Source organism: Protopterus annectens, chromosome 4.part1 (assembly GCF_019279795.1).
Source record: "Protopterus annectens isolate FY-2018-M chromosome 4.part1, PAN1.0, whole genome shotgun sequence".
NCBI classification, from domain to species: Eukaryota; Metazoa; Chordata; order Ceratodontiformes; family Protopteridae; genus Protopterus; species Protopterus annectens.
The window spans coordinates 417318524-417343934 of record NC_056734.1 but is presented as its reverse complement, the minus strand read 5'-3'; the positions used below and the strand labels follow the sequence as shown (position 1 = coordinate 417343934).

At 44.1% G+C, this 25411-nt stretch overlaps 1 protein-coding gene across 1 annotated transcript in view; it reads left to right on the top strand.

Annotated features, from left to right (window-relative positions):
• Positions 1 to 25411, top strand: part of ECT2 (epithelial cell transforming 2) — a 1537379-nt gene that overhangs the window by 637515 nt on the left and 874453 nt on the right. The window contains exon 11 of the mRNA XM_044070772.1: positions 17661 to 17797. Coding sequence (XP_043926707.1) covers positions 17661 to 17797 — 137 coding nt within the window. The remainder of the gene's footprint in view (positions 1 to 17660; positions 17798 to 25411) is intronic.

The window sequence follows — 25411 nt, the reverse complement described above, 5'->3', positions numbered from 1 at the left end:
GGCCACATGATCCGAGAGCTCTTCTATGTCTCTCTTCATGTAGTACAGGGAGGTACATCTCAAGTCATTCACTCCAGCATGGACAATGACAGAGTCATATTTGTACTTGTGGAGTGACTTGAGTGCATTAGTTATGTGGCGGATCCTGGCACCCGACAGGCAGCTCGCTGTAATTTTCTCCTTGTTCAGCCTGGTGAGAGGCACATTAGAATGTGAGTATACTTAAGGAAATTGGATCCTCCCTCCTCCTCCTCTTCATCTTGTCAAGTGTCAGACTTCAGCAGATGACTGGTCGTCGAAAGTTGCAGTCCTGGCAAGCCCTCTTGAGGATGTTCATCGTGCATACAGCTGCAGTCATAACAGATGGGTTCTCCTGCCGTCAGGCAGGTCCTCGGTCAGCCGAATTGCAAAGTCTAGGTCCGGCGTCGGTTGTCGTCGCTTCTTCCCTGACGTCAGTGCGACAGGGGTATAAAAGAACCAGCCGACGCCATTTTCTTCAGTCTTTCTTGCCGCGCGGTGCCCGAAGCAGAAGCAGTTCGCAAGTGCTGGTCGGCCAGCTCCTGAGAGTACGAAAAAATTTGGAACCGAAGTCTTCTTAAAAGCTTAGTACCCCATTGGGGAAACTTTTTCTTGCCTCAGACCGATGTCAGACAAAGTTAATAATTGTATTTCTTGTGGGAAGCAAATACCGCATAAGGATTTCCATTCCCTCTGTATACCTTGTTTAGGCCCAGACCACGACATCTCGGTCTGTCGCTTTTGTGCTACATTCAACAAACGCACTATTAAGTGTCGGGCGGAGTTCGCCCAGCATTATTTTGGAAAAGCATTTAACTATACTATGTCGTCGGATACTCCGACTCTGGTTTTGTCTAAAAAACGCAAAGACAAAGACCGACACTCGAGGTCCGCGGCCTCTACCGACACCACGCCAAAGCAGACTACACGTGGTCCGGTTCTCAGCGAGGCGCCTACGCAACCCCTGATTACAGATGACACATCGATGGTGTCTCCTGTACCCAAGGTCGCAGTCTCCTCGGCCCACACCCTGACTACAGATACCGAAGCCACGCTTGGCGTTGAAACAGAATGTGGACAGGTCCACCTCCACTCAAGGTGTCTTCAGACCTTCCTCTTCTTTCTCTATCAAGGCTTTCACCAAGTCTAAAGCTACCATGCACCCTGAGAGACCAGCTACACGGGGCCCATCTCCAGGCCCCATGCCTAAGAAACAGATGCTTAAAATGGCTGAGGATTTAATTACTCTAATCAGAGATTCTCAGCCACCTCCGGACAAAAGACCCAGAGTGGAGGAAGATTCCCCCTCCTCTGATCAGGGCTCCATTATTTCAGAGCACTCTGATTATCAGGAACAGTCTTACTCCCCTTTTGAAGACTCTGATGCAGAGGAATCTATTCCTTCTGTATCCCCCCCTGAGGATTACTCATTTGGTGAAACTCTGCATACCTTAAGGGAACACTTCCACTGGGAAGGCCAGGATTATTCAGATTCCAAGAAAAGGCTCAGGGAATTTCTTTTGTTACCCCAGCACAGGCCTCTGGCTATACCTCCTGTCCTGGACATCCTAGATGATGTTTACTCTGGGGCCTGCCTTAACCCGGACTCTCTTCCTCCAGCTCCAGTTAAGCCTGACAGGTACTACAGGGTTCCTGACTCACACCAATTTCTATACAAAAGCCATGCTGCTGACCTAGAAACCATCTCACAGGGGCCCAAGGGAGTTAAGGCCTCCATTGCCAAAAACCCATTGCCTTCCGAGAGAGATTCCAGATCCTTAGAAAGGTGGGGAAAAAAGGTATATACCTCAGCTACCTTATCCATGAGGGCCTTAAACTGTCAGTTTCATATGCTAAAATACCAACAGTTTCTGTTATCTCAATTGAAAAGTAAAATGTCACAACCTGAACAACCAGACCTGAAGGAGTTGCAGGATTTGATGCATAGTGCAGAACAAGTGGGGAAAACATACCTTACAATGTGGTTTTGATGCTCTAGAGGCCTCATGTAGAGCTGCTGTTACAGGCTCAGTCATACGTAGGCATGCCTGGCTCAAGGAACAAGCCTTGCCTGATCATGTCAAAGCTAAATTACTAGACGCCCCTCTTCAAAAGGATGTACTATTTGGGGCAAATGCTGAGGAAGTATTACAGAAAATGGAGGAAAAGGCTAAATCAATGCAAACTGTGAAAGAGTTTCTGCAGGTTCAACCCCCACGTTTTAGTAGAAATTGGCCTTCCAAAAACTGGTCCTTTCCTGCCACAGACAGACCCCAAAGAGGCAGATACAGGCGCCCGAGGGGCAGGGGACAAACACGAGGCTCGTACAGAGGCAGACAATGGCAAGCTCCTACACAAAGAGGTGGTGAGGACAACTCGCAATCTTTCAGAAAGCAAAACCAATGACTTTCTCCTTTGCATGCCAACCAGGTCTCAAATGGCAGCCCTCTTAGGAGGAAAGCTGGCACTATTCTCAAAAAATTGGCATATTGTCACAAAGGACAAATGGATCCTGAACATTATAAACAGAGGCTACAAATTCCATTTTCATACCCTTCCAAAAATGAAAGGCATGCCAAACCTGCCACACAAAGGGCAGAGGCACAAAAGCAAATTTCAGATCTTATAAACATGAAAGCTATTCAAGAGGTACCTACACACGAGCAAGGTCAAGGTTTTTATTCCAGGCTATTTCTGGTGCCAAGGAAGGGAAAAGATTGGAGACCTATTTTGGATCTGTCCATCCTAAACACATTCCTACTCGTACCAAAATTCAAGATGCTCACTCTACAGCAACTTCTTCCCATGCTGGGCAAGGAGTCTTGGCTGGTAACATTGGACCTCAAGGAGGCATACCTGCATGTCCCAATCAGACAAAATTGCAGAAGATACCTCAGATTTCTTGCAGGTTCAACCCATTATCAATTCTCTGCATTGCTCTTTGGTTTATCTACTGCGCCCAGAGTATTCACGAAATGCCTGGCATCAGTAATTGCCTACTGCAGACTTCAAGGGATACAAATATACCCTTATTTGGACGACTGCCTGATCCAAACGGACAGCAAGCACATTCTTCTGAAACATCTGGCTTATGTAATAATGTTATTAAACTCTCTAGGATACACAGTCAACAAAGAGAAATCAAGACTAATACCCTCTCGGAAGATAATTTTCCTGGGTGCCAATTTGGACACACACACCCAGATGGCCTACCTCACGCCAGAAAAGTAGGTGCAACTAATTCAATATTTCAGAACACTGGCAAATTGCACCAGGCTGACTGCAAGGAAAATCCTGCAGGCTCTGGGATTCATGGCATCTTGCATCTTACTAATCCCATGTGCAAAGCTGCATATGAGAAAACTACAATGGTACCTAAAAAACATATGGTCTCAACACAGCCACAGTTTGGAAACAATAATACCTCTAATTCCATGTCTTGAAAAGGAATTTCTGTGGTGGGCTCAAGCATGCCAAACAAACACAGGTCTTCCATTCAGCAAGCCTCAAGCAAATCAAGTCATCACAACAGACGCCTCAGACTATGCCTGGGGGGTGCACATGACAGACCGGTGCATTCAGGGCAAATGGACCCAAAAAGAAAAGCACCTTCACATCAAAAAGAAATGCTAGCAGTGATAAATGCTATTACAGCTTTCAAGGACCTTCTACAACCAGGTCAGCTATTGATAAGAACAGACAACACCACAGTTATGTGGTACATAAACAAGCAGGGAGGAACACATTCTTATCCCCTATGCAGACTGGCCATGTCACTTTGGAACATGGCCATGGACGAATGGAAGTTGCATCCAAAAGTTTTTACAGAAATAATCCAAGAATGGGGAAGGCCAGACATAGATCTCTTTGCCTCCCACAAAAATCATCAATTGACAAACTTCTGCTCAAGGATCTTCCATCCAACGGCCTGGAGAGTGGACGCTCCCTCTTTCAGTTGGACATCAATGACAGTTTATGCCTTCCCACCTCTTCATCTGCTGCCCAAAGTCCTATTGAAGACCAGAGCAGACAGACCAAAGATGATCATCATTGCTCCAGACTAGCCAAGGCAACACTGGTACCCACTCCTGAGGAGCCTGACGCATTCCCCACCATGGAGCCTGCCTCTAATGCCTCTTCTTCTGACACAGCACAGCTTCAAAACTCTTCACAGTCAGCTGAAAACACTCAATCTAGCCGCATGGAAGATTCCTTAGCATCGCAGCAGGCCCTGCTCTCCAAGGAGGTGCAGGATGTCATTTTGGAGGCCAGAAGGCCATCAACTAGAAAAGCTTACTCTGCAAAATGGAAACATTTTTGTGTTTGGAATGAGAAAAAGGGCCATTGCCCTGGAAAGCTGAATTTATCTCAAATACTACAATATTTGGCTGAACTGCTAAGCAGTGGACCTTCGTTCTCCTCCATCAAAATCCATGCTTCAGCCATTTCTGCAGAATACAACACTGATCCACCTTTATTCTCTCACCCTCTATTAAGACAGTTCCTCAGAGGGGCTAAGAATTTAAGACCTCCAAGAAAACAACCAATACCTGCTTGGGATCTTAATTTCATTCTGGAAAAACTGACTTTGCCTCCTTTTGAGCCAGCTGCGTCATCAGATTTACAATATTTGTCCTGGAAAACAGCTTTCCTTCTGGCTATCACTTCAGCTCGTAGAGTTTCAGAACTACAGGCTCTTATGACTGTCGAGCCTTTTATCATCTTCCATCAGGACAGAGTTTCATTACGTACCAACCCGTCCTTTATGCCTAAAGTGGTATCCAGGGTAGCTTTAAATCAGGCCATACATTTACCTACTTTTTATCCTAATCCTCAAAACAAAGGGGAGAGATTACTGCATTCCTTGGACATCCACAGACAACTGCGTTATTTGAACAGAACAAAGCCTTTCAGAAAATCAGAACAGCTTTTTGTGGCTTATGCGGTAGGAGCTCAAGGAAAGTCAATATCCAAACAGACAATCTCAAAATGGATAGCCCACTGCATACGCTTTTGCTATTCCTTTCATGGCAAAACTGTACCTACAGGCATTAGAACTCATTCTACCAGGGCCACAGCCACCTCTGCAGCCTTCCTCAGAGGAGTTCCTACCAAGGATATTTTAGAAGCAGCCACTTGGAGTTCTGTGCATACCTTCTCTAAGCACTACAACCTACCATTATACTCCAAATCTAGAGCAGGCTTTGCCACTGCAGTCTTGCAGGGCATTTTGGCTCCTCCTAGCTCCACCTAGTGCCTACCACCCCTTTCTTAGCTTTGGGATTCTACCCATCTGTTATGACTGCAGCTGTATGCACGATGAACATAGTACAGTTTTGTACCTACCATAAATGTAGATGTTCGAGTGCTAATACAGCTGCAGTCCAGGTTTCCCTCCCTCCTTCCCCTCTAGGGGTCTTCTTTTATGGTGTGTTTGCTTGCAACTACTGGTCTTTGATTATATTGCATTGCATTATTACATAATTTTATGTATTGCCTTCTTTCTGGGGGCACCTGACATCTGGGGCAAGAAAAACTGAAGAAAATGGCGTCGGCTGGTTCTTTTATACCCCTGTCGCACTGACTGGGAAGAAGCGACTACAATCGACGCCGGACCTAGACTTTGGAATTCGGCCGACCGAGGACCCGCCTGACGGCAGGAGAACCCATCTGTTATGACTGCAGCTGTATTAGCACTCTAACATCTACATTTATGGTAGGTACAAAACTGTACTTTTTTTCTATCTGAAGTGTAAACAGTACAAATTTGCTGGATGATTGCATATTGTGTAGCCACAGCTTGCAGGATTTTGTGAAGTGGACTTTTGAGTCATCTGGCTCTACCTTTGTGATAGCACTCTTGACAGAAAGGTGCTTCTCCTCAGGCCTTCATTTTGGCCTAGCAGGGCTTGACCTGGTTAAAGTGAGTCTACAGTCCAGACCCTAAACTTCAGGGAGGTGAGAGTCTGATGGAGACTTGCCTTCATGGGTGTGAGAAAGTGCCTTTAAGGCAATTAGCTTGACATGTGCAGTGGGCCTGCTGTCTTATGGCTCTACCACCTTTGGCAGGTGCATCCACGAATCACCAGTACTAGTAACCAAATATTTCTTTACCTGCATGTTCTCTGTGAGACTTTACAGAGTTGGAACTGAAAAGTGAGGATGTCCTTCAAGGATGCATCTGCAGTCCTTACAAATGGGTTGTCCTGTCGTCAGGCAGCCCTTCGGTCGGCCGGATTCCAAAGTCTGGGTCTGGCCTCGGCTGGTGTCGCACTTCACCCGACGTCATAGCTGCAGTTCTTCGGGTATAAAGGCATCAGCTGACGCCATTTTCCCAGTCTTTCTTGCCGCGTGGCGCCCGAAGCAGAAGCTGTTCGCAAGTGCCGGTCGGTCAGATCCAGAGATTACTACTACCGAATACTACTTCGAAGACTTCTAAAAAGCTAAGTACCCCGTTGGGGACTCTTTCTTGCCTCAGCCGATGTCAGAAAAAGTGAATAACTGTTTAACTTGTGGGAAACAAATACCTCATAAAGATTTCCACTCTTACTGCTTACCTTGTTTAGGCCCGGACCACGACGTAGCAGCTTCTTTAGCCTGTGCTTCTTTCAACCGACGGACGCTTAGACGGTCGGTGTTTGCTGAACAGTTTTTCGGCTCAGATTTTGCGTACATAATGCCGTCGGATCCTCCGACTTCACAAGTTAAGAAACGCAAAGAAAAGGACCGACACTCGCGGTCCGCGGTTTCGGCCGAAACCGCGGTTAAACAAACCGCAAGTGTCTCGGTTTCGGCCGAAACCGAGCATACGGTTCTATCTTCAACCGAATCCATGACTACTACCGAGGCCCCTTCTAACCTGGTTGAATCGGCCTCTGAAATTCAACCTGCTACTGTGGTTTCACAAGAATTATCGGACACCATCCCTTTGGATGTTTCAACCCCTGCACATGGTGCTGCTATGCCTGCAGCCATGTCCATAAAGGCCTTTGCCAGGGCTAAAGCAGCCAAAACTTCTAAGTCTGTGCCTGTTAAGCCCCCCTCTCACAGGCCCAGTTCCAGTTCCCAAATGCTCACTCTGGCAGAGGATCTCATCTCTTTAATAAGGGGATCCCAACCTCATCCAGACAGGGCCTCTCAACCTCCTCCAGAAAAGAGACCTAGAGCAGAGCCCCCTGAGCCAGTGTCCTCAGATGATTCTTCTGATGATACAGACAATACAGACCATCCAGAGGCTCCTTTTTCTCCTTATGAAGACTCCGATGCTGAGGAATCGATTCCTTCTGCCTCTCCACCAGAGGAATTTTACTTTGGGGAAACCTTACATGCCATGAGAGAGCAATTCCAATGGCAGGGGCAAGATTTCTCAGATTCAAGGAAAAGGCTTAGGACTTTTTTGCATTTACCACAACATAGGCCTTTAGCTATACCTCCAGTTCTTCCTGTTGTAGATGATGCATTTAATGATGCTTGCACTGCTCCTGATACTTTGCCTCCAGCCCCTGCTAAGCCCGATAGGTTCTACAGGGTCCCGGACACACATCACATCACCATTTATACAAGGCTCCTTTTGCAGATCCCGAGACCATCTCCCAGGGGCCTAAGGCAGTAGCTTCGACCTCAGTTAAAAACCCTCTCCCCTCTGAAAGGGAATCCAGGTCCTTAGAGAGATGGGGTAAAAAAGTATACACCTCTGCTACTCTCTCAGCTAGGGCATTGAACTGTCAGTTTCATATGATCCAATACCAGGAGTTTATGCTTGATCAGTTAACTAAGAAACTGTCCTCTGATGATTCTTTAGATAAGAAATATGTTCTTGAAATGGTGCATAACATTCAGCAGGTTAGTAACCATTCTTTAAAATGTGGCTATGATGCACTGGAGGCTTCCTTTAGATCAGCCATGACTGGCACAGTTATAAGAAGGCATGCATGGTTGAAAGAACAGGTCTTGCCGGATCATGTTAAAGCAAAACTATTAGATGCTCCTATGGATAAGGTCAGTTTATTTGGTTCTCCTGCTCAGCAGGTACTGAAGAAAATGGAAGAGAAGGCAAAATCTGTACAAACAGTGAAAGATTTCTTACAGGTTCAGCCTCCAAGGTTTAGCAGGAACTGGCCTTCCAAAAATTGGTCCTTTCCAGACTCCTCAAACACAGAGAGGCAGGAATAGGCGTTCAAGAGGCAGAAATCAATCCAGAGGAGGTGCCTACAGGGGACGCCAGTGGCAAGGTAACAACCAGCGAGGCACAGACACAACTACTACCACTGCAACAGGACAATCACAGTGACTTGGCTCTGGCACCGCCTACCAGGGAACAAATAGCAGCACCCTTAGGCGGAAAGTTAGCCTTATTTTCAAAAAACTGGCACTACATCACAAGAGACAAGTGGATTTTGCAAACTATAGACCAAGGCTACAGGTTTCATTTCCATACTTTACCAGGAAAAGAGGAATGCCAAACCTACCACCAAATCAAAGACAGAAGCTCTAAAACAAATAGCTCAATTAGCAAAGATGAGAGCTGTGGAAAGGGTACCATCTATGGAACAAGGAAAGGATTTTACTCCAGACTATTCCTGGTACCAAGAAAAGAGAAAAATTGGAGGCCTATTCTCGACCTGTCCGCTTTAAACACATTCATCATTGTTCCAAAATTCAAAATGCTGACCCTACAGCAACTTCTTCCCATGCTGGGCAAGGAGTATTGGCTGGTGACTCTAGATCTCAAGGAGGCATACCTGCACGTCCCCATACGACCAAATTGCAGAAGATACCTCAGATTTTTTGCAGGATCAGAGCATTATCAATTCTCAGCATTGCCCTTTGGCTTATCTACTGCGCCCAGAGTGTTCACGAAATGCCTGGCATCAGTAATCGCCCACTGCAGGCTTCAGGGAATCCAAATATATCCATACCTGGACGACTGCCTGATACAAGCGGACAACAAAAACAAGCTAACAGAAGACTTACAAAGAGTCATTTGCTTACTGCAAGCCCTGAGATATACAGTCAATATAAAAAAATCAAGACTGATACCATCCCAAAGAATAACCTTCTTAGGTGCAGAATTGGACACAGTAAAACAGATGGCATTCCTAACTGCAGAAAAACAAGAACAACTTCCTCTCTACTTCTTGGCATTAACAAAGCAGAACAAACTAACAGCAAGGAAAGTACTGCAGGCCTTGGGCTTCATGGCATCCTGCATAATCCTGGTCCCTCATGCCAGACTGCATATGAGAAAGCTACAGTGGTACCTGAAGAATTTATGGTCTCAACACAGGCACAGCCTAGAAACCGAAATACCACTAATCCCATGCCTGAAATAAGAGTTCCTATGGTGGGCTCAGGCATGCCAGTCAAACCCAGGTTTGCCCTTCCACAGCATTCAACCAAGCCAAACCATCACAACGGACGCCTCAGACCTCGGTTGGGGGGCCCACATGCTGGACAAGTGCATACATGGCTTATGGACTCCAGATCAGCTGCACCTGCACATAAATCAAAAGGAAATGCTGGCAGTAAAACTAGCAATCCAGAATTTCAGACCATTCCTCCAAGAAGGGCAGTTGATAAGGACAGACAACACCACAGTCATGTGGTACATCAACAAACAGGGAGGCACTCATTCATACCCTCTATGCCGGATGGCACTGGACCTATGGAATATGGCTCTGAGCTACAACATTCAGTTACAAGCAATTTTTGTACCGGGAAAAGAAAACATCCTAGCAGACATATTAAGCAGAACTACCTCGGATGCTCACGAATGGATACTACACCCGGACATCTTCAAGGTCATCACAAGGAAATGGGGACTGCCACAAATAGACCTATTCGCATCCCCACTCAATCACCAGCTCAAGAAATTCTGCACAAGGACGTACCACCCACTTGCTTGGAAGGTGGACTCTATCCTTCAGTTGGAAAGGCCTGACAGCATATGCATTCCCACCTCTTCCTTTGATGCACAAGGTGCTATTGAAAATCAGAGGAACGTCCAAGGATCATTCTGATAGCTCCAGACTGGCCAAGACAACATTGGTACCCATTACTGAGGAGCATGTCTCGGGGGAAAATGTGGGCACTACCCCTGATTCCTTTGCTGTTAAGTCAGAGCGGCTACAACACCCTGCATCCAAACCTGAAAACTCTGCAGCTGACTGCCTGGAACATTACATAAGAGCAACTAACCCAGATTTATCCCAAAGGGTTAAAGACATTATCCTTGAGGCCCGCAGACCTTCAACAAGAAGGATCAGGGGGCTGAAAGGGGAAAAGAAACATCCTGAGTATTTGGCAGAGCTTGGAGTATTTGGTTGGCAGACAGGCCTCCCATCAGGCCTGTCAAGATACATGCATCAGCTATTTGCATTTCTGCAGCCTGATCCCCTGTCCTGTCTTGATCCTCTTCCGGCGGCAAGTTGAGAGGAGAATTAAAAATGTAAAAACCTCCTACCAACCCACCATTACCAGCATGGGACTTGAACTTTGTGAAAAAAAAATTGACTCTCCTTTCGAACCAGCAGCAACAGCAGATCTTCAGCACCTATCCTGGAAAACTGCTTTTCTGCTGGCAATTACCTCAGCATGAAGGGTTTCTGAGCTACAGGCTTTAATGGCAGTACAACCCTTCCTAATCTTCCATCAAGATAGTGTCCATGAGAACAAATCCTACATTTATGCCTAAGGTGGTATCCAGAGTGTCTTTAAACCAGGCTATCCACCTAACTAACTTCTTCCCCAATCCACAGAACAGGGGGGAAAGACTGCTGCATACTTTGGATGTACATAGACAGTTGCGCTACTACCTGGACAGAACCAAGGGCAATAGAAAAACTGACCAGCTTCTGGTAGCATATGCAACAGGAAGGGAAGGAAAAGCAATTTCAAAACAGACAATCTCCAAGTGGATAGGAAATTGCATCAGATTCTGTTACTCCTACCATGGAAAGCAAACTCCACAGAACATAAGGCCTCATTCTACAAGGGCTACAGCCACTACCACAGCTTTCTTACGAGGAGTGGCTACCAAGGACATTATAGAGGCTGCTACTTGGACCTCCGTGCATACATTTGCCTAGCATTATAACTTACCTTTATACTCTAGATCCCGAGCAGGGTTTGCCACTGCTGTTTTGCAAGGGATCCTAACTACACCATAAGTTCTTCTTCCTCCTCCCCTAGTTTGGCTATGGTATTCTACCCATTTGTAAGGACTGCAGATGCATCCTTGAAGGACATAGTACAGTTTTGTACCTACCATAAATGTAGATGTCCGAACAGGAATGCATCTGCAGTCAGGATTACCCACCCTCCTTCCCCTCTGGGGTATTCCTAGGGTATTTGCCCATCTAATAGCTAGCTGGGGGGATCTCTTATGGTGTATTTGTTTGTATATATGTACATACATGCTTATTTTTTGTGTTTGCCTTCTATTTGGAAACATTGGCATTTATCCAAAATTTAGCTATCCAAGAGGGCAACTGGCATCTGGGGCAAGAAACACGGAGGAAAATGGCGTCGGCTGATGCCTTTATACCCGAAGAACTGCAGCTATGATGTCGGGTGAAGTGCGACACCAGCCGAGGCCAGACCCAGACTTTGGAATCCGGCCGACCGAAGGGCTGCCTGACGACAGGACAACCCATTTGTAAGGACTGCAGATGCATTCCTGTTCGGACATCTACATTTATGGTAGGTACAAAACTGTACTTTCTACCCCCACCCCATCCTCCTCCATTGCTTCCTTTAAGGAGTCGAGATGAGCCACAGGCCATTATCCTAGAGACAAAGAAAATGATAGGCTCCTCTCTTCTACCACATTAACCCTTCCTATATAGAAATTCTGTGGCTTTGAGGTTCACCCTGGACTGGCCTGGGGCTCACAGTTCACCTTGTCCACCAGATATAGTGGAGTGTTTGAGAAGGAAGAGACATTTAGTGCATCCCTTTATGGAACCTGTCATCAAGGATGCAATATACTTTGAAATATCCCAGCATCTGACGCAGTGTTGTCTTTTCTATCCATCTCAACCTGTGAGTTATTAGATCCAACTCTGATCTGATGCCAATACCTTCAGAATCTTCTGTCCTGGAGGTCTGCCTCCTCTACCTATAAATCTGTGCTTTGTCTCTGATCTCGTTTGTCACCATCAGATCATGGTCTGAGAGCTCCAACACGAAGTATATATTTTTTTCAAAGTTTTTGTTTTGTTTTTGTGCTTTTTTTTTTCTTTCTTTTCCTTTTATTAATAGAATTGTGTAGTGATAGGTTTAATTTAGTTTAGTGTGTTAGGATTGTAGTGTTTTGTCTGTTGGGTAAAAGGTTGGAATGAAGTGTGCTGTCTTTCCTTTAACATGCACATACGCGCGCGCACACAAAAAAAACTTTTCTTCCTGCTAGTAGTAGCCACTAATAATGGTTAGTGGTATTGGCCCCCACAGGACACCAATGATAAGTGAGTTTACTGTTTGGGTGTAACGCACTTAGACATTGAATATCAGGCTTGTAACTCATTTGGCGCTAGAGCCCTGACTGAAAGAAGGGACAAGTTAGTCATGTAAGGCTTTCTCCAGCCCTCATCTGCTGTTTCCTGTTCTCTCTCTTACTAAAAAAAGGGAGAAAAAGAAATCCAGAGAGTCATTCAAATCGCGTCTGGTTAGAGTTGTTGCCTCACAGCAAGAGGTTCTCCAGTTTGATTCTCTGCTGGGGTGCCTTCTGTGCAGTCTACGTGTCCTCCTTGCGTTTGTATGGGTTTCAACTGTGTGCTCAGGTTTTCTCCCATATTACAGACATGCATCAGGGGTGTTTCACCCCGGGCCTCTACTGAAAAGTGGCTCATTCCAAGTTGGACTTTCCCGGTAAACATATGTTAAATTTAAAAAATAAATCCAAGACTAAAATCAGAGAAGAGAGCAAATGCTGTTCCACTAAGGGCCAGCCAGATCTGAAGGTTCATAAACATCTGGCTCCCACTCAGACTGGACATTTGATGTCACCTTGGCTCCATTCACCTGTTATAATGATCCTGGGCTATGAGTTGCACAATTCTCCATCAGTTGCCATTCCCTGCCCTTTTCAAAGGGTCTGTCCATGTCTTTAAGTGGGGTTTACTCCCCCATTTGCCTTATTACTGCCCTTTGGAATTTTCTCTGGGTCCACCCTTCTTCCTCCACCTGAATTGGCACATTGTTTTTTCAGATCTGGCCATTTCAGATCCAACAGCCAAGAGCCACCTTTCATAGCTTCTAAGTTGCTAGGTCAGTTGGGGCCTTAAGTTACCCAATTTGGAGTTGCTAATGCATTCCTTGATGGACCTAAGAATCACCCCTGCCGCCTTGTCCCCAAGGTGAGAGTCTGTGACTCCTTCCCTTGGTTCCCTTTATTCTGTGGATGCATGGTGCAATGGTCCTGCTACCCCTCCCCCTTTCTGTATTGATGACTTGGTCATATTCTTCAACTTGTCCTACTTCAGCTTTGTTAGAACTAAGTGCATCTCGATGCTGAGTGATGGAGGCCACCCTGGGGTTGGTGTCAGCCTTCTAAGTTTGAGTCATCCCTTCCTGTGGATGCTTCAGCTCTCTATGGCTTTGCATTGATCTCCGTGTCTGTCAGGTATAAGCACCAGTTTGTCTGTGATCAGAGGGATTTTGTGTCCAGTTGTCATTTTCTCCTTTTGACGTTGCAGAGACTATACTCTCTTTTGGGAACTGGAGCTTTTGCAGCTGCTTTTGGATTTATCCTGACCCCATCCCCATCCTTCAGCAATGGTTGTGCATCAGCTGATTCCAGGACAGCCAATGTCATTGGGTCTCAAGGCTTCCCTGTGTTTAGGGTCCCCCGCCACTTCTGTGTCTCTTCCTCCTCCTCTCCTCATGGAGGTGCATGAGAAGAATAAGTGCAAGAGTAAGCACTTGGATTCTCCTGAGTAATCCCTTACTAGATATTGATCTCTCTAAAGGTAAATGAAGTCCCCAAATCCTTCTGAGCATGCCTCCTTGAGTGATTTGCTCAAATTATTAAACCAGCATGGCAGGGGGGGGGGGGGACCATGAAAGCTTATTTTCTTTTCTTTTTTTTTTTTTTTGTGAGGTGTGGACCCATCCATGTCCTTGGTGGTCCCCCGTCTGGATGCCCTTGTTGATCTGGTTTCTTGGAAGGCCTGGAGAGAACCTGATGTGGTGCAAACTATCCCCAGGAAACTTTGTAATGTTGGTTCTCCCCAAAGACTGACCTCACTGGAGCAAGAGTCCAGCTGTGTAAACCATTGTAGTTATGGCAGCCAATAAGGATATCTCTGAAGAGTGCATCTCTGGCTTTGGATCATTTGGTGAAATGCACATATGCTTCAGCCACTTTCACTAAGTGCAATGAATTGCTTTTCCTATTTGACAAGACTTCACTGGGATATTTTTTTGGAAATGTCAAAGGTGATGAAGACACTGCAGCCCCTGGACTTGCAAAATACCTTGAAGGCTCATTTGTTGATAGTCTTCTTGTAACATTTCCTTGAGGCTGTTGTCCATTGCGACAGATGGATTGTCCCACACAGCAGGCCGTAATATCACTATGGGCTTTTCTGCCTTGATGTGCTTATGTAATTTTGCAAACTAGTTCAAGGTGTCTTTTTGTCGGTGCTTTGTTTTATGGTTCCTCACTTTTTGGTCCAAAGCTGAATGAGACAATGACTAGGAGTAAGATTATGTCTGCTATTGGAATTTGCTTCATTACCCTTCAGAGGTCTTTCTCAAGGAACCAGAGGGGTAAAAATAGTTTTTCTTTAGTAGGTCACAGCAACCTTTCTAGGATGCTCCCAGAGACCATCCCCCCTCCCCCAGCAGTGGATGCTGCCCTTGGTGTAGGGGTGCAGTCCACCAAATCAGCACTTTCTCAGGCGGCGAGGAGTGCATTGATTCAAGTGCTGGAGAAGTTGTTAAAGGTGTGATGATTCAAGCAGAGAAGGGCAAACAGTGATGAGCATTAAGAAATTTGTGCTTTCAGTAGAGGTTGCATCCTGGTGATGAACATGAGCGTGGCTAGAACTAGATGAGGTATTGTTTGAGATGGATTTTATAGCTTGGGAGTTTCATTTTTACTTGTGTAGGGTTGTTTTTTCAGAGGTTGAGATGTAACATGAGTATAGTGAACATTATTTGCTTTAGAAGTGCTTAGTAGAAATTTATCCCAGAATGGAGCTCCCTTGTGTGGGTGTACAGCATTAATGCTTTTTTAATGCAGGGTGTTTTTCAGGATAATATATCAGTTTGTGCACCATAACTAGCTTGAGTATGTTATGTAGTTCAGCTCTAGACAGTGTAAGGCTTGGAATTGGCAAGTTGTGTGCAGTGTTGAAAGCAAATTTAGCTACTTTGTTGTAACAGGAGGCTAGTTTGGATTTTAGTGTAGAGCTAAGGTTTGTAAGGATAGGCGAGGCATGTAAGAGGGTTGGGAGAAAATAGGATGAGACAAGGGCTTTTCTTGCTGGCTCTGTAAGGTACTGTTTTGCCCTGAAAGGGGAGCCAAGTTTCTAGTGGCTCTTTTAATTGTTTCAAGAGTATGGTATTCAGATTTAAGATTGTCATCTGCTACAATGCTCTGTGATTTATTTTGTGGTACTTCCTCAATTCTAGTATTCACAGATGTAATCAAGAAAAGACCGTTTTTGTTTGACATTAGTTTTGGGGTGAAGAACATCAGATTTGTTTTATTGGAATTAAGGAGTAGGTTAGAATTTTTCAGCGATGTCTCATTTGGAGAGAGAGAAATTTGATGTTTTGGCATCTGGACATTGTGGGGGCTGTATGTATTGGTCAAATCATCTGTATATTGTACTATATTTGCTTGGTCCGTGGCAATGTGAAGCTTGTTTAAAAATATTTTAAAAAAATGGGTCCTAGTGCAGAGCTCTGAGACCCCTATGGTAATTGGGAGAGGAAGAGAGGTCCTGTTGCCATTTCATTGGTTGTTGCCTTCCAGGTGACTAAGAAACCGTTTAAGGGGAGGACTGAGAGACCTATAGAAGTTAGTTTGAGTAAATATTGGTGTGATATACAGTGTTGAAGGCTTTGGATAAGTCTGGGAACATAGTTGACAGTAGGTTACCATTGTTCCTATGCTGGTTTGTAGTGTTGGTGAAGTTAAGAAAGGTGCTTCTGTGGTGGAGTATGAAACCATGCTGCATTTTAGAGAGCAGATTATTTGAATTTGTGATGTAGAAGCTGAGCATGAATACGTTCAAGTGTTTTTGACAGGAGGGAGAATATTACAGTGGGCCTGTAGTTATTAAACTCTGCCACCTATGTGTAATGGTATAATAAAGAATTTTTTTCTAGATTGAAGGAATGTGTAGATCTGTTTATTAATATAAAGACTAGAAAAGCATTTGCAGCCTTTTTAAGTAGTCCAAAGGTAGTTGGTCAGCAGCTAGGGTGATTGGGTTTAGTTTATATAGGATTTTTTTAATGGTGGAGGTGGATACTGGGCTGAACTCAAATAGGTGAGGATATTTAGCAGAGGCTGCAGGTACTGAGAGGGTGGTTGAAGTATTAATGTTTGTGAGAGACAATATAGTCCGTATAAAATAGTTAAACTGTGTATGAATTGACTCAGTATTGCTGGATATAGGGGTAGTAGTTTGGCCTGGATGTAGAAGTATGCTTATGTTGTAGACCCATACTGGACCCATCACTTAAACACCTTTCTGAAGGCCCCTTCCTTTTGGATGTTTTCCCTTTAAAGTTGGTTTCCTCTGCTGCTGCCTCATGCTTTTTTTACTGTCTCTGGAACTCAAGGGTGCTTATCTTCACATTCCTATTCATTTCCTTTTCAGGAAGTTTTTACGTTTGTATGTTTCTATGTTGATTCCTGGCATTTTCAGTTTTCTGCTTTGCCCTTCGGCCTTTTTACTGCCCCAAGGGTGTTCACCGAATGGCTCACTCCTGTGATTACTTTTTGCTGTCTAAAGGGAGATTAGAAGATCTCTTGTTTTAGGCCTTCTGTCGAGATTCTACTGCAGAATCTTCAGTTTATTTCCCTACTGCAAAGTCTGGGGTTCACTATAAATTTCTAAAATAGATTGAGCTAGTAGAAACGTCCATCCTTGGCAATATACCTGGTCAGCTTCCTGTATAGTTAGTGTAACAGGTCTGATTTCCTATGTTTTTCCTTTTTATTGCATGTTTTAAATGTTTTTATGTTTTATCAAAAGTTTGGAGAGGCTTTACGGTGTGGTACATTGGAAAATGAGCGTCAGTTTTTGTTTGGTTTCAATTACGAACACATGCAAATGCATGGATTTACTTACCTGTAGAGTTTCATGAGGCAGAAGCAAAACACCAGATAAAAGTTAATGAGCATTTCTAAGGTGTGGATCCATGGGGAGGTTGAACTACCGTAAAGTTTGCTTCACTTAAAAACAATTCCATAGAACAAAGCGAGCAAAAGATGTACATGGTCTGGATTAATCTAATTTTTTTCTCCCCAGATGTTTGGTAAATGATGTCCCAGAATGTTACACAGTACTGCTTATGATCTTTTTGAAAGTGAAATCAGATTATTGCTGCTATAACAAACTGGTTCTCTTATGTTTTATAACAGTTTAATTTATTTGGATATTCACAAATGATGTTTTTAACAGATATGCCAAATTCATGTTCAAAACTTTCAAAACTTACTACTCCTGTGCCTCTGAAGCAATCTGCTAGGTGGCAGGTAGCAATGGAATTATACCAGACAGAAAGCAACTATGTAGATATCTTAACCACAATTAGTAAGGTAAGTTTTTGTTTTCATCTCAGGTAAATTTGCATACCCAAGTCTGTAATTTGAAAGGCTTCTCACGAAAGATTTTTTGTGAAAAAATATACATTTGACATGATCTGATTTTTAATGCTGGAGAAATATGCTTGAGTGTACCTCATCTATGCAGTTCCTTGATTTTATTGTCTGTATTGCAGGACTGAAGCATAAGGTTATAGTAAACCTGCTTTGGAATCATTTTTATTCTATATGAAAGCTATGACCATGCTAATTTGTAGTTATACAAGGCTGTGTAAATGGGAGGGTCCATGTTCTTTAGTGTTTCTAGTTGACAGAGGTGATTAAATCGTCCTCTTCATTGCAAACTTAAATAATTTGAAACATTTTTTTCAGCAAGTAGTTCTGGTTACCAAAGATTGATCTAGTGCTGCCTGATGAGTATAGATTTGATATCGCTTTATCTGCATGCTTAGTACTGCATAATAACATTGATATAATAGCAGCTTTGAGAATTTTTCTTTCTGATTCTACCTTTTAAAAGGTGTAGCAAGAGGGTCTGGTTTGAACGCAAAGGGCACTGTACCCATATGAAATGAAAAATATATTATCAGGAAAATGGAAAGTTGGAGAAAGAAAGATGCTCCCTCCCTCAACATATAGAGTAACATTGCACTGAGGAGGAAGAATCATTTTGCTGGTACCAGCTGAAGAAGATGATCTTTGGCTCTATCATCAAAGACCATTCTTGATGAGTTCCATGGTTTGGTCATCCTCACCACCAGTCAGATTCTGTATCTTCCTAAATGTTCATATGCTCGCAGGTAGTCGCGCTCATATGGTGGTATACACTGATGTCACGAGCCAAATGTGGAAGTCCATTTTGTCCTCCTGTGGCCACCAGTTTTTTTCACCACTGTGGATCTTAATATTTGCTGTCATCATTGAATGCTTCTGGATTTCTTTAACCTTTTGTTTTTCAGTTTTTGATTATTTTTGAAAGTTATCTGAATCTTTAATTGTAGGAGACTTCTCAAAGGAATGGTGGGGTGTTGTCTAATTTGAGACTGTAAGTAATTGGCTGGGACCTTGTTCTACTGTAGCTAAGCCTACCTTCTGTACAGCTTTCTAGCCCTCCCTCAGATGGAGATTATCCTTCAGCGTGTTTTTGTCTACCATTATGGTGGCAAACTCTGTGACCTTCATGCTTAAAGGATGGGTGCATCTCATGGTGCATTTATCATCCATCTGGAGATTGCTCAGCTAAACCTTGGATCCATCTTGTCTTATGTCTTGATCAGCTCTTGAGTCACCTGGTCAGAGATGGTGGTATCTGAAGCTTCTATAGTGCTCTCTCTCTAGTTTCAGAAGTGTTGGTTATTCCATGTTCGTGAGCAGCTGTTGGGTGAACCTTCTCTTGGATCAATGTGCTAAGTGGGAGTTAGGGTATTACTCTTGAGTGCTGATGTGGAAGTTTGATTTTTGAATATGGGACTGTTACAATACCAGTGCTTGGTTTGGCTCAAACCTTTCCCTCTAGCATGTACATGGTCACAGATGAGCTTTCATTTGCTCCGCACCCAGTGCTCATGGGGATCCCTTCCATTTGAGATGTTGAGAGTCTTTCTGTGTTAAAATCCTTAGCTTTGAGACTGGTGAGAGCTTTTAACCCTCCAGTTTTCCAAGATGCTCTTTATATGGTGTCTCTGTCTCTGTCAGAATCTTTGAGATTCATTTTTAAATGTGCATCATATGGATCTCTGCTGCAGTAATTGTAGCTATATGGGTTATATCCTGCTAATGATATAACAGCCAGCCAGCTTCCAAAGCTTCAGAACACCTTCCATGTACTCAAACCATTAGTCCGATAAAACTAAGCTGACCAAAATGATAGGTTTGGGCACCAAGCTCTTAAGAACTTTCCACTGAAGAGAGTTCGCCTCATGCAAGCCTTCGTGGCTCAAAAGTTGGCTAACACTTCCTATTGCTGGACAGAAGTTCCTTTGGAGGAAGAGCTTCCATGTCTACTTTTTATGACAGAATCTGACATTTTCAGTGAAAATATTAATTTTAAGCTAGGTAAACGTTTTCTTTGTCCCATGGCATTTAACTTTTAAACTGAAGCATTAACTTTGTACTTTTGTGGAAATAGTTGTGTAAGTTCCAACTACTTTCTTCTTTGGTAAATATTATTTTACTTTTGAGGAGCTAGAGTAAGTGTTTAAAGTAACTTTTTACTTTTTTTTTTTTTTTAGGGAAAATATTTTTTTACTACTGCTGCTAGGCTTCTTTGGGAATAGAGCATATTTTTTGGCTTAACCATTGAACAACCTAGTGGTTCGAACATTCTTCCTTCTAGGCCACAAAAGGAAGAAAATTACTAAATGACCTTTGCCACCACAGCAGGCAGTTAAATGCTTCAGCTGCAGATGGTTCATAGATTCATAGGTAGGTACTAGGCCAGCAGCCCAAGGGCCTAAGTAAGCCTAGCCAACAAGGTTCCCTGGCTTACGCCACCCAAGAAAGTTAATTTCCTCTGCCCCTGTCGAGCAGAGCCACAGAAGTGATCTCCGGGGTGTATTTTCTATTTCCCATCCACTCAAGATTTTTCTTGAGTGCTAATGAGGAACTTTGCTTGACATAGATGGGTAGCTTGCTCCAGAGTATAGGAAGTCTCTGGGACATAAATCTATCCCTCCAGCATGTCCTGTTTATTGTGGTGACAAGGTTTAGGTCCATAGAGAGTGTAGTTCTGAGGGATTAGGATTTCTTTAGGTGTAGCATGTCCAACAGCTCTGGGTTTAACATAACTTTATATGTTAGGCAGAGATCTCCTCGGAGTAGGCAATATGGTACATAGTAAAGCTGGAGTTTTTTGAGACTGTCAGTGTTAAGGCATCTGTTTGAGGCTAGTAGTCCTCTTTGTGAGGTACTTCTTTGGCCTTTCCAGCTGCTGCAGATGTCTTGTGAGGTACATTCCAAAAGGGGCGTTGTACTCTAATGGGTATAATGAGTGCAGAGTAGTGGGGAACAATAACTTTTTTTTTTTCGTGGATGAGAACCCTTTTGTGATGACGTGTGCCACATAGACAGATTTCCTGACTACTGTAGTGATGTGATTATCAAAGGAGAAGACTACTGTCCACCTGGGTCCCAAGGTCTCATCACACATTCAGCGTGAAGTAGACTGCCGTTTATCTGGTAGTTCATGGGTGCAGAGTTTTTACCAAAGGGGATGACTATGCACTTTTTGGCGTTGAGCTTGAGGCTATGCCTTTGAACACCAGGCATCTGTCTCAGGGAGGCCCTTCTGCAGGATGTCCTCATCATTTGGGGACTTGACTATGGCTCTTAGTTTGCAGTCATCTGCAAACTTCGTTAGCCAGAGTCCTTCTGTGTTGGCCTGTACTTCAGAGAAGTAGATACCAAACAGGAGAGGTCCCAGGACTGAACCCTGTGGTTACTCCAGTTGTCACTGGTTTGAAGTCAGATTTGATGTCTGCAACTTTTACAGTGTGGGTTCTGTGAGTTAGTTGGCAACCCGTCTTGCGACGTAGGGTTTTATACCTAGTTTAGTGTAGTTTAGCTATAATTCCAGAATGGGGGATGGTATCGAAGGCCTTGGCGAAGTCAAGATAGGCTGTGTGAACCACTTTACCCTCGTCTACAGCTTTGTTGACTGCCTCAAAGAAGTCGATCAGTTTCAGAAGGCATGATCTGCTTTTCACAAACCTGAACTGGGTGGGGTCCAGAGTTTGGAGGTTACCGATGTCTTTGAGTTCCATGATACGTTCCATGACCTTGCCGACCAGGCTCGTCAGGCTAATAGGGCGATTGTTCCCAGGATCAGGGGTGGCTTCCCCTTTTGTGGAGTGGGATAACTGTTGCTGTGTGCCATTCAGTGGGCACAAAGCCTGACGTGAGACTATGATTGAACATGGTGCTTAGGTGGGGAGCCGGTTCAGTCTGGGATGTTGTCCGGTCCCATAGATGCTATGTTTTTGGTTTTAGAGTGCAGCTTTTTCCTGCATGGATGTGATTACAGGGACTCTGCATTCTTCCTGTATAGAATATGGGCCCTTTAGGTGGTGAGAGGTGGGTAAAGTTAGCACTGAACCTATCTGCCAATATCAGTTGGTTCTGTCATTTTCGTGCTGTTGTTCTTTAACTCGGATCAGATCTGGGTGTTGCCGTTTAGATTCTTGACATAGCTATAAAATGCTTTGTGGTTGCCCTTGGAATTGGTGGTTATTTTGTTTTCGTAGCTAGCTTTGGAGGATCTTGTAAGGGATCTCAGCTTCTTACTGAGGCTGACCAGGGAGCTCCTCCACTCATGTGATTTCTCTTTTGCAACAGTTTCTTCCTTCTGTTGTACAGTTTGTTTATGGCAGGGGACCACCACATTGGCTTCCTTTTTTTGGAGGCTAGCATCTTGGTTCTGTTTGGGATAGCACGATCCATGCACTCATTGTGTAGGATTCAGCAGCCGTAACTGTATTGTCCATCTGCATGGGTGTCATGAAGTTAGCCACTTCTGTCTTAAGCATGAAGTTGGCTTTGGAGAAATTTTTTACCATGGTTTCCTTAGTGGTGGGTGGGGGTGAGATGCGGATATCTAGGGTGATTAGCTTATGGCTGGGTCTGACCAACGAGGAGTTGACTTCGGGTGCGGAACACTGGTCATTCATGTTTGTAATGACTAGGTCTAGGATATTGCCCCTGGTGGGGGTTTAGATAAGTTGATCCAGGGCATTGGAATTTATGAATTCCAGAAAGCATTGAGAGGAGTTGGTACACTAGTAGTTTTCCCAGTTAATGGTGGACTAGTTGAAATCGCCCATTATTAGGGTGTTTGGTTGAACCCTAATATTTTCCAGTATATCAAGAAAAGGAATGGGAATCCTGGGACATGGTGGTGTCTCTGCATTGGCCATTTCTGGTTCCTCGGACCATCTAGCTTTTTCTTTGGCTCTTTCCAGTGTAGACCCTACAGTCATCATGGACCTGGCATTTATAAACATCCTCTGTGGCTGTTGGAGGGACCTTGGGCAAGGGAGAACCACTCGTCAGCCTTGGGGAAAAGGAATAGTGACTAACAGTCTGCCTAGTCAGAATGCTATGCCTATCCCCAAGGAGGTTTTTCCTGGCAGAAGTGGGTTGGATTCTTCAGAAATTCTTGTCAGAAGCAGAATATTGAACATGTTTGTTCTCCTGTCTGTCATTTTAGACAGGAGTGATTTATTGGGCAAGCCAGGTTCTTGACCCTTCCAGTTTAACTGTTTCTGGTAAAGGACAAAAACCTTCTTCATTTTCTGAAGAGGTTCAAGTTTTTGATCTGCAAAATGATTGAAGGGGCAAAATTCTATTTTGTCTCTTCAGTTTCCTGATTCATTTTCTGAACTGCATTACGTTTTTCTTTTTCTGAAGCTATTTTCAGAATGAATCCATTGTTTCAGTGGAAACATGATGTTCCAGTGTTCCTGAAAGTGTTCTGAAAAATTTAGTTGCAATAAGTCATAACCTACTCCTATTCTTTCAGTATTGGAGGATGTTTTTGTCACAGTCTGTAACTTGCCTGCTGTCCCTGAGAAAGCAGATAGATTGTATATATTTTTATACGCTCATCATAGATAAGACCGGGCAGCTATTGTTTTTATGAACTCTGCTGTTGCTAAACATAGATGGGCACTAGGGTATCTGCCCGAGGGCTAAAGTAAGCCTAGCCAACAGTGTATTGGCTTTTGCCACCCATATAGTGTTAAATTCCTGCCACTCTATCGAACAGAGCCCCAGACATGATCCCAGGGGTGAATTTCCCATCACCCATCCACTTATCAAGGTTTTTCTGGAAGAGTGCTAATGATGAGCTCTGCTTGACTTAGATGGGAATTTTGTTCCAGAGCATGGGAAGTCTCTGGGACAAGAATCTATCCCTTCAGCATGTCCTATTTATTGTTGTGGTGAGGTTTATGTCCCTAGAGTGTGTAGCTTGGGGAGATTGGAATTTCTTTAAGTGGAGCATGTCCATCAGTTCCTGGCTTGACATAGCTTTGCATGTCAGACAGAGGTCTTCTCGGAGTAAGCGGTATGTGACCGAGTAAGTTTCTTGAGCCGGTCGGCATAGGGCAACTGTTTGAGGCCAGCAATCCTCTTGGTGAGGTACTTTTGGGGCCTCTCCAGTTGTTGTAGGTGTCTTGTGAGGTACATTCCAAACTGGGCATTGTATTCAATGAGGGATCTGATAAGTGATGAGTAGAGGGGGATGATTACTTCCTTTTTTCTAGATACAAACCCTTTTGTGAGTAGGTGGGCCACGTAGAAAGGTTTTCTGACCATTGTAGCAATGTGGTTATCAAAGGAGAGGCTACTATCCACTTGGGTCCCAACGTCTCATCACACTTTCTGTGTTAAGTGAGCTTCCCCCTGTTTGGTAATTCGTGGGTACTGTGTTTTTACCAAAGGGAGTAACAATGCACTTTTTGGTATTTAGCTTGAGGCCATGATTTTGGCACCAGGTGTCTGTCTCGGTGAGGCCCTTTTGCAGGATGTCTACGTTGGCAGGGGAATCTAATGGCACCCAGTTTGCAGTCATCTGCGAAGTTAGTTAGCCATAGACCCTCTGTGTTCGTTTGCACCTTTGAGAAGTATGTACCAAACAGGAGAGGTCCCAAGACTGAACCTTGGGGCACTCCACTTGTCATTGGTTTGGAGTCTGATTTGGTGTCTGCAACTCTCACCATGTGGGTTCTGTCAGTGAGCCAGTTGGCCACCCATCTTGTTACATAAGGGTTTGTTAAGGTTGATGAGTTTATCTATGATTCCTGAATGGGAGATGGTGTCAAAGGCTTTAGCTAGGTACAGGTAGGCTGTGTGGACCACTTTGCCTTCGTCTATGGCCTTGGTAACAGTTTCAAAAAAGTCTGCCAGGTTTAGGAGACATGATCTACCCTTCACAAATCTGAATTGGGTAGCATCCAAAGTTTGGAGGTTCCCAATATCTTTGTTTGAGTGCCATGATGATACGTTCCATAGCCTTGCAGACCAGGCTTGTCAGGCTAATAGGTCGATAGTTCCTGGGGTCTGTGGTGGCTCCTCCTTTGAGTGGGATAACCATTGCTGTGCGCCATTCGGTGAGCACATGGCCTGTGGTGAGGCTCTGATTGAACATGGAGTTTAGGTGGGGGGCTAGTTAATTTTGGAGTTCGTGTAAGACGCAGACTGGGATGTCTGGTCCCATGGATGCTGTGTTTTTGGATTTAGAGTGCCGTTTTTACCTGCGTTTTTGTGATTGACGGGGCTCTACAATCATCTGGTATAGTTATATGAGGGGGTAAATAGAGTTTGCACTGAACCTATCTGCCAAGATGTTGGCAATATCAGTTGGCTCTGTATATTTTGCGCCGTTCCTTTGTAGCTTGGTGCAGATCTGGGTCTTGCCATGGAGATTCTTGACATTGCTAAAGAATGCCTTGTGGTTGTCTTTGGAATCCGAGGCAATTTTTCTTTCAAAATTAGCTTTGGAGGATTTTTATGAGAGATCTTAGTTTCTTACTGAGGCCCTGTCAGTGTGTTCCTCCATTCCTGGGTTTTTACTCTTTTTTGCAACAGTTTCTTCTTTCTGTTGTAGAGAGT